The 10,138-nt window shown below is 33.9% G+C and overlaps 1 protein-coding gene across 1 annotated transcript; it reads left to right on the plus strand.

Annotated features, from left to right (window-relative positions):
* Positions 1 to 2,658: 2,658 nt before the first annotated feature.
* Positions 2,659 to 5,320, plus strand: LOC124826761 (cyclin-D4-1-like). The gene is made up of 6 exons (XM_047299688.2): positions 2,659 to 3,336; positions 3,849 to 3,935; positions 4,033 to 4,131; positions 4,221 to 4,422; positions 4,519 to 4,640; positions 4,753 to 5,320. Exons 1-6 carry the CDS (start codon positions 3,043 to 3,045, stop codon positions 4,999 to 5,001), a joined length of 1,053 nt encoding a protein of 350 aa, XP_047155644.2. The 5' UTR covers positions 2,659 to 3,042; the 3' UTR covers positions 5,002 to 5,320.
* The last annotated feature ends 4,818 nt before the right edge of the window (positions 5,321 to 10,138 follow it).

The following is a 10,138-nucleotide window of genomic DNA, read 5'->3' on the forward strand; positions in this document are numbered from 1 at the left end:
AGTTCAAACCGAACGCCAGAAGCCTAGGCCGAGTACTAAGACTCTAGGCCGAATCTCATTTAGAGACCGTTACTGTTTGACACCAAATACTAACAACTGACGAGATACTATGAAGAAACCAAACACTATTTATACTTAGCTTTTGGCATGAGACTAACATTAAAGAGACCTAGTGCTAGTCTAAGACCGAACACTGTAGAAACCGAATGCTATTGAGTTTGGCCGAACGCTCTTCTTAAAAAAAATGGTAATGATAGATTAGGGATACGACCGAGCACTTGATTTAAGACCAAGCATCACTTAGACCGAGTGCTAGGTTTATGACCGAGCACTACATAACTTATTCAATGAAAGAATATATTCTAATTATAATTAGATGAAACTTATTTTCAACAAGGATAAATATCATATTTAAGAATTTAGGTATTATTGAATATCTTAAAGAAGCTGTTTTAAGGAGTCCAAAAGAGATACTATACGTAGATCGAACACTTTATTTACAAGTATACTAAGATAAACCGATCGGTCATCGACTGATTCTTCCTAAAGAAAGAATCCGTCCAGACCGAATGCTCAAAGGGAAACCGAACGGTCAATGATGACTTTCGGTTACAGTTTACATAATTATGCAGACTATTACAGAATCACTCTCAAACCTTATTCCTACCCATTTCATAGCTTTCATTAATCTTTAAATACTTTTAAACAACATACAATATTCACCATCAACCAAATCATAAAACACAATATCATTCCAGTTTCTCATCTTTTATACTCATATACTCATACAGCCAATAATGCAGTAACAACCATACTTCATATTCATTAAATCAATCAAACAACATGAAATAATTAAAACAATAATCTTAATCAAATTATATAAGCTTCCTTACCTCTTAAAGTGACCGAACGCTCAACAATGCAGGATACTGTTTACCACTACACTTTCTTCTACCCTTAGAGTTTACTGATCACAAATTCTAGACAAAATAAAAGACCAGAAAATTATCAAAAATCACATATAGAAAGGTGATCAACCTATGCAACTAGAACTTGATTTGCATGTATCAGAAAACCACTCGACTGAGAGAGGAATGAACTTACCAGCTCAGAATCACAAACTGATCGGTTTAAACGAAAGCTCTTGACGCCTGAAAAACTTACATGGTGCCTGAATGATGATCGGAGAAGAAAAAGTGAGAATTTCTTAGAGAGAAGATGAGGAGATTTAGAGAGAAGGAGGAGGAAATGGTTTCAGTAGTTTGGAGAAGAAGGAAATCATGCAGAGAAGTGGCACGCCATTTGAAATTTGGCATTAAATACTGCCGTCACTAAAACCGAAGGACCACTCTCCTGCAGCCACCTGTTTTCCACTATCTGAAACTCTAACTCTCTCTTGATACTTGACTTCCACTACTTGGGGTTTTTAGTGGACTTTTAATGGGTTCTGACAATTTTTTTTATGTAGAACAATATTTTAAACTGATATTTGAATTTGAATTGTTTATACCATTTAACCTATTTTACTTCAAAATATTTAAAAATTATTTATCAAATTGAATAAAAAGACTATATCTATTAATTTTTAAAATTTAAATAAAAAATAATCAAAACTTAAAACATCATTCAATTATAATTTTATATCCAAATTTAAGAAATATAAACATATTCAATCTAAAATTAATGATTCAATTTATTTATTTTACACATTTGACTATATACATACCTATATTTTTATATTTTACCTTGACGGTATTTAATGACCACCTTTCCATTTATAACTTTTTTCATTCATAAAATTTAAACTCAAAATTTTATTTAAAGAACCAAATCTAATATCACCGAGAAAAAAAGTAGCTATGTAAAAATTACTTTATTTTAAAATGACAATAATGGCTAAGTTTAACTTATTTTTTTGTTGTTTGAGTAATGAACAAAAAAATAATAATTTCAATCAATCACCTCGAGCGATTATGTTTTTAATATTTATCAGAAAACATTTAAGTAAAGAATGACAATTAAAGCGTATTTATGCTTGTACGAAAACATGAAAAAAAAGAAGAGAAAAGTTAGCAGGTAATTCATCTGTACTCCATTAATTCAGCCTTTGATATAACCCAGAGAGATTATTTACCAAAATTAGAAAACATTTTCTCTTATATTTTAAAATACCTTTTAAATAAATTTCTATGTGATAATAATAATTACAAAAATTGTTGATTCTGATTGAATTGCATTTTCTAATTAAGAAAAAAGATGTCGATTTAAACATAACACAATTAAGTAGGTTAATATAAAGCAGAATAGAAATAAGATTTATTAGTTATAAAATTTAAAAGAGAGAATGAATATAAAACAAAGTGAATTGTAATATATTCAAAGAGTTAAAATAGGCAATAAAAGTGAAAATTAAAATAGAGTATTACGTTTATTATTACATAAATTAAAGACTTCAAAAAGGTTCATGGAATGTAATAAAAACTCAATGAGAGTTAAAAGAAGTATTATGTTAAAAACATTTCAATCACATTTTTCTTTAGAAACCAAAAAACTATACAGACATGTTAAATAATTCAAAATTTGAAAAAAAAAGAACATTAAATCTAAAATAGGTTAATACTTATGCCAAAAGATGGATCCACCATATTTTTGTGTTTCCCTGATTTTGGCTTTGGATGGTCTTTCTTCCATCTTGACAAAATTACACTCCTACTTGTTCTTGCACCCACCACCATAACCACATGACCAATGACCTATGACCATATCATAATTTTTTTTCCTTTGTTTTTGGGTTTTGGTATCCATGGACACCACCTATTCGATTGCCCCATCTATCTTTTTCCCTAAAAGCACAACCCGCTTCCTACATAAAGCTGGTTCCTTTCCTCATTCTCCCATTCCACACTTCACTCTATGCTCAACACTGTCACATGGGTTTTCCATCTCATTTCAAAATGCCCCACAGAGTTATTTTGTTCCCTTAGCCCCACCTACCCCTTTTGATGATGCTGCTTCTGTTCTAGCACAGCCGTTTTTGCATCAATGGCTCATAACTCACAGAACAGTAGCACCTGCTTTGATGATGATTTTGAATGTGATGGAACGGATGATTCTAGAATCTTGCATTGCTGGAACCACCGGAACCTTCACTCTGAATATGAAGATGGTGGTGGATCGGAGGAATTAGCATGTGCTGTGCCCCAGAGTGAGGAAACTGTGAGGGCTATGGTGGCGAGAGAGAGGGAGCATTTCCCGAGGGTTGATTACTTGCAGAGACTAAGGAGCGGGAAGTTGGCTTTGGGTGTTAGGAGGGATGCACTTGATTGGATTTGGAAGGTAATCGTTATGTTGATTTCTGGTTTTTGATGTTTCAAGTTTCCATTTTCATTCGACGAGCATCACAAATAAACCATTTAATTAGCTTTTTTTTTTTGTTTATTGATTTGTGTGGATTCTTGCCTTGGTGGGTTGGTTGTTTTTAATGGGATTTGAGTCGTATGAAAGAGTTGTTTTTGTCTGATTCTAATACCAGTTTTAATGCAATGTTGGCTTTCTCATCGAGTCTCAATTGACTTCTGCAAAAAAAAAAAAAAAAAAAAAGAAATGGTTAATGGTTTTGCCTTCAATTTTGATTTTCAAGTTGAGGAAGTAGCTAGGTGCGATCGCCAATTTTTTCTAAGTTGTTGAATCTCTTAAGTTGATGGTAGTTTTCCCTTTCCTTTTAGAAATGAATTCTGTTTCATACTGGTTGAAACCGTGTGATGAATGTGTCAAATCACAATCTTTTTTATTTAACTGGGTTAATTGTGTTAGTGACTGGATTTTTCTTTGTATAACGTGATCAACAGGCTCATGCTTATTTTGGCCTTGGACCCTTGAGTTTTTGTTTGGCTGTGAACTACTTGGATCGCTTCCTATCGGTTTTTGACTTACCGGTAAGGTCAAATTGCCTGAAAGTTCATGTTTGTGTTTTACTAGGTTTATTTTAATTACCTAATTGGTGTTTTTGGTCTCTTTTCTTGGTATGTTTAGAAAGGTGTAAGTTGGACTGTGCAATTGTTAGCTGTAGCGTGCTTGTCAATTGCAGCTAAAATGGACGAGATTAGAGTGCCTCAATCTGTAGATTTACAGGTATAGTAGAATCTTGCAATCTTGTCTTAAATATGATTTTGTTATGTATATTACCCTCTAATTTCCCCATCGATATTGATGATGAGCAGGTTGGGGAACCAAAGTTTGTGTTTGAAGCTAAAACCATTAAAAAAATGGAACTACTGGTCTTAAGCAAGTTGAGATGGAAAATGTATGCATTAACTCCTTATTCCTTCATAGAATACTTCCTTAGCAAGATCACTTGTGAGAAACACCCAACAAAATCATCCATTGCAATATCAGTGCAGCTCATCCTCCGTATAATCAGTGGTATTCTCATTACTCTTTGAATATTTGGTCCTTCTGTACTCTGTTTTCGTTGAGGTGTAGCGAGTTTGAAGAGTGCTTTTCGGGAAACAATTGTAGGTATCGACTTCTTGGAATTCCGGCCTTCTGAAATTGCTGCTGCGGTGGCAGTTTCTGTTTTAGGAGAATCACAAGCGAAAGATATGGATAAGTCCATTGCTGATCTCTTTATAGTAGAGAAGGTGAGGTTGTTGTTCCCAAATAGAGCATGTAGGGATGAGTTTACCTTCATCTTGTTGAATTGATAATAGTGAACGGTTGACTTGTGTTATGCAATTTCCTTTCATTTTGCAGGGTAGAGTTCTAAAGTGTGCTGAATTGATAAGAGATTTGTCCTTGAACAATGTTGCTGCTAGTGTAGGAAGCAAGGTGCTACATGTGCCTCAAAGTCCTATGGGGGTGATGGATGCTGCTGGGTGCTTAAGTTATAAGAGTGATGAATTAACAGTTGGATCATGTTTAAATTCTTCACATGATAGTCCAAACACTAAGAGTAGTAAAGCAGAAGGACCTTCTAATGAACCTCCAAGTGATGAAATGTGAATTTTCTTCCTTCACCAAAGTTCATTTTGTTTGGTTTGTCTTGGAATTCCTTGGAAACATTCTCAACGAGAGTGTGTTTCGGATTAATAAGGTGTGAGTTTAAGTGGTTCCGTGGGTAGGAGGTGTTAACAGTTTTGGTTTATAGTCAGATTACTTGAACAGCTACAAAAACTTAGGATGTGGAGGCACAGCCACAACATGCCAAGTATGAATGTAATATGTGGAGGTGAGAGCTATAATTATTGTTCATGTGAAATGATCCTAACTTCTCATTTTGGAAGAGAATTGATACATAAAGTAATTTTTGTTGGGTTGTTTATGAATTTTGTAGGAAAAACAAATAAACATTGCAATTTAAGCAAAAGGAAATATCATATAGTGCCTGAAAACAATCCAATATTTAGAAAGAACTAAAATGTTTCTTAACAAGGTTGATTTGGGTGCTTGTAACATATATCCAAGAAGCAAGAATTAACGAGACGAACGTCAATGCTTTGTTGGGTTCGATTGAGACCAACATCTAGACATGAAACATAAAATTCTTCTGTGCTGAATGTCTATGAATCGTGATGGAAGGCCTACCCTTGCTAAAGCTTCTATGTTTTAGTCACTGACCAGTCAACATGCAAGTATATTGGGTTGGATAACTTCACGACCGACCAAACAACACTAAAGAAACAAAAAACCTCACATCTGTTTAGTGGGACAACAAGACTGACAAAACAACACGAAAAGGATATAAGGGCACTTCCCTAGATTGGGGAAAGTTAAACTAATTGAGAAAATTTAGTTACTTATGTTTTGTTGCTAATCTTAAAAGACGTCATTTCTTGCTAGTTAAAAGTTAACTCTTCACCAGCAATGTATTTTGTCCTTTACAATATTTTCCCCTCTTTCTGCAAATCTTTTTACTACTTTTCAGATAAAATAAATTAATATTTTTAAAATAAAATATAATCTCAATATAATTATATCAGTATCTTAAAGAAATCATTCATCTTCTAAAAAAAGTTGCAAATAAGAGGACAAACTGATTTTATTTTGCAATTACACTTAATCCTTTCAGTTTTATAATTCTCTGCAGAAGAAAAGTGGGAACACATGTAATCTCACAGTTGTTACAAAATTATTTATTGATATACATAAATTAATAAATTATTCTTTTATATTAATTTTAATATTGATTTCAAAGGCACATCTACAATGTATTAGCATAGCTGGTTCATGGTGATCCGTTTTTATTGATTATTGGTTTCATCTGATCTACAAGGTTGTAACCAACACTTAGATTTCTTCTCAACACTCAACTCTCTCGTCACCAGAAAGAATTTTTGAAAGTTTTATTTTTTTCATTGGTGATTTGACTATGATTAATTTATCACCTGTTTTAAATTTAAAAATGATCAAAATAGGTATATGATTTTTATTGAGATCTTGATATTCGGCTCCAACGAGGACATCATCCCTGCACCATTTTATGCCAAAGGCTATGGAATACTTAGCAAGATTGTAGATGAAATTCATAGAGCAAAGAATGTACAAAAGATTAACAATATAAATCACAGAGGAAAAAAACAAGAAACTATACTTAGCAAGATTGTAGATGAAATTCATAGAACAAAGAATGTCCAGAAGATTAACAATATAAATCACAGAAGAAAGAAACGAGAAACTATACTTAGCAAGATTGCAATGAAATTCATAGAACAAAGAATGTCCAGAAGATTAACAATATAAATCACATAGGAAAGAAACGAGAAACTATACAAAGGGAAGAGAACAAACCCTAAGCACAGTGGAGCGAGAGCAAAAAATAGGATTGGAAGAAGAAGAAGCATCCAGAGAGGCAGTGTTTTCTATCTGTTACAGAAAGTGTAAAAAAAGAGAATATAAAAGAGAAAAACAAAAAGGAAAACGAGTGGCCCGAGCTACAAGGTGTAGGCCCAAGTACAAAGACTATAATCTTCCCTCAAGTTGGGAGTAGATATTAGTCATTCCCAGCTTGGAATGAAGATACTTAAAAACAACAGGAGCAAGAGGTTTGGTGAAGGTTGAAATGGGGAGCAGCTTAAAAGGCCATTGTTGAGCTTGTCCTCACAATGTGGTAGTCTATTTCTATGTGTTTGGTGTGTTCATGGAAGACCTGATTGGAGGCAATATGGATAGCGGAGAGCGATTGTCACAATAGACTATAGTAGGTTGAATGGTGAGTATACGAAGGTCATGAAGGATGTAAGTTAGCCATTGTAGTTCACATGTGATAGTGGCTAGAGCTCGATATTCAGCTTCTGAAGAGCTTCTAGAAATGGTCTGCTGCTTTGTGGATTTCCAAGAAATGATGAAATTGCCTAAGTAGATGGAATAACCAGTGATAGATTTTTTGGATTCATAACAAGTGGCCCATTCAAAATCACTATAGGCTTTGAGCTGATTGATGTTGTTGCTTTGAAGAAGGATTCCATTGCTAGGACTTCCCTTGAGATATCTAAGAATGTGGTGAGCATCTTGTTGATGTAGGGTGGTAGAAGAGGAAAAAAATTGGCTGAGATTGTTGACAGAGAAGGTGATGTCGGGTCTATTGGTGAGATATATTAGGCGGCCAATGAGTCTTCGGTAGGATGATGCATCTTCATCATATAGGAGGTTGTCTTGACTAGTTAACAAGAAGAATGTGCCATAGGAGTGCAATGGAGCATTCCAACTTCTGTAAGGAGGTCAAGGGTGTACTTGTGTTGGCTGAGGTGGATTCCAGAGCTGTTCGAGAAACTTCCAAGCCAAGAAAGTAGGTGAGATCGCCTAAGTTTTTGATGTGGAAAAGGTTGTCCAGGAAAGTAATGATATGTTGTATCTCAGTAGTGTTGTTGTTCGCAACAACAATATCATCGACGTAGATTAAGATGGCAGTGGTGTGGCAAGTATCATGTTTCAGGAAAAGGGAATGATCAACATTAGAATGTGTATAATTATTAGATAAAAGAAAAGTGGAAAGTTTTTCATACCATTGTCGTCCAGCCTGCTTGAGCTCATATAAAGATCTTTGAAGTTTGCATACTTGATTTAGGTTGTGATGGGTGAAGCCAGGAGGAAGTTGCAAATAAACTTCTTCATGTAAGTCACCATGAAGAAAGGCATTGTTGACATCAAGTTGTTTTAGAATTCATTGGTTAGAGGCAACAATGGTGAGGAGAAGACGTAAGTAGATAATTTGGCAACATGGGCAAAAGTCTCAAGGTAGTCTAATCCTTTAAGTTGGGTGTAACCCTTAGCTACAAGGCAAGCTTTAAAAAGGTCAATAGATCCATTAGACTTGTGTTTGATTTTGTATATCCAACGACATCCAATAGCAGTTTTTTCGGCAGGAAAAAGCCAGTGATGGTCCAGGTGTTATTGTTTGTTAAGGCGTTGAGTTCATCCTACATAGCTTGAGTCCACTAAGGTATTTGAGAAGCTTCCTTGTAGGTGTGAGGTTCAATGAGAGATGAAATAAATAGGATGGTGTGCTTGAAATAAGAGGATATCATGTCATAAGAAAGAAAATTAATAATAGGATATCTAGTAATGTTATTAGTTTGGAAATTTGTAAGATATGTAGAAGGATGTTTGGGTTGAGTGGAATGCCTAATGGTATCAATGTGCTTATTTATATTGGAGACATAATCATTTGAGGCATTGGTTAAGGGAGGTTCATCAGTATTTGGGATGCTTGTGGTGTCATTTTTACTGGTGACAGTATCATTGGCAACATCAGTATCAGTGGCAGTAGGCACAAAAACACTATTACTAGGAAAACTAATATCATCATAATTATGACTATAATTGTGAGGAATAGGCAAAGAAAGAGAGTTAGAACCAAAATTATTGTGAGAATGAGAAGTATATGGAAAACAATTTTCATGAAACAACACATTGCGAGATGTATCAATCTTATGATTTTGTAAGTTAAGGAATTGATAACCTTTGGTGTGATGTTTGAAACCAAGGAAAATGCCAGGAACAACCCTTACATCAAATTTTTTTCTATGTGTAGTCAAAGTGCTAATATAGCATAAACAAAAAAAAAACACAGAGTAGAAATATCATACAATTTCCCATATAATTTTTCATATGGAGTAGCATCATTAAGTAAGGGGGTAGGCATGCAATTGATCAGTAAAGTAACATGTTTAGCAACAAAGCACCAAAAAATAGTAGTCAAATTAGTTTGAAATAAGAGAGAGCAAGTGACATTTAACAAATATTGGTGTTTACGCTCAACTATGCCATTTTGTTGAGGGGTTTCATTACAAGTGGTTTGATGGTTAATGCCTTTAAGGGAGAAAAAAATTATGTATAGCAAATCCAATGCTATTATCAGTACAAATGGTTTTGATAGTAGTAGAAAACTTGTTTTCTATGTTTGTTGTAAAATCAATGATAAATTTTCTAATAATAGATTTGTCAGTCATAGGTATTAACCAAGTATTTGAAACCACGCATGGAAAGAATATTGCAGGGACTCCATATATTAATGTGAATAAGATCGAAGATTTGCATAGTTTTGGAAGTACTATTAGGAAAGGTAACTTTCTTTGTTTAACATGAGGCAAGCATCACATATGTATGTGGGATTATGAACAATGAACGAGTATTTAAGTGTCAAATTATTCAATCTAATATTAGAACGATGTCTAATCTAAGATGCCATAGACTAGTATAATTTAATACATTGTTGGCAAAATTTGTCGTAGAAGTATGTTCAAAGAAGAATTTAAAATGTACAAGCCACCAGTAAGTTTAACTATAGAAACTTCTCTTTGGTTTGAATGTCCTGTATAGTACAACCATGAAAGGAAAAGTTAGTTCATAGTTATTAAAAGAAATCAACTGAGATATGAAGATAAGATTAAAAGAGAATTGCGAGACATAAAGGACATTTAAGAGGTGGATCTTACTGTTAAGAATAAGAGTTCTAGAATACTCAGAATAAATAATAGTACCATTAGGTAAAGCAATTTGAATAGGTTTGATTCTTTTATAAGATGAAAAGTTTCGTAGAGAAGTACTTATATGGTTTATCGCTCTAGAATCAAGAATCCAATTGTTTTTAGGGTATTTGGAAGTAAGAGTAGGACTGATATTACCTAAAAGAGTTTGGTTT

This window comes from Vigna umbellata, chromosome 7 (assembly GCF_029865625.1).
Source record: "Vigna umbellata cultivar VRB3 chromosome 7, Vumbellata_1.0, whole genome shotgun sequence".
Classification (NCBI taxonomy): domain Eukaryota; kingdom Viridiplantae; phylum Streptophyta; class Magnoliopsida; order Fabales; family Fabaceae; genus Vigna; species Vigna umbellata.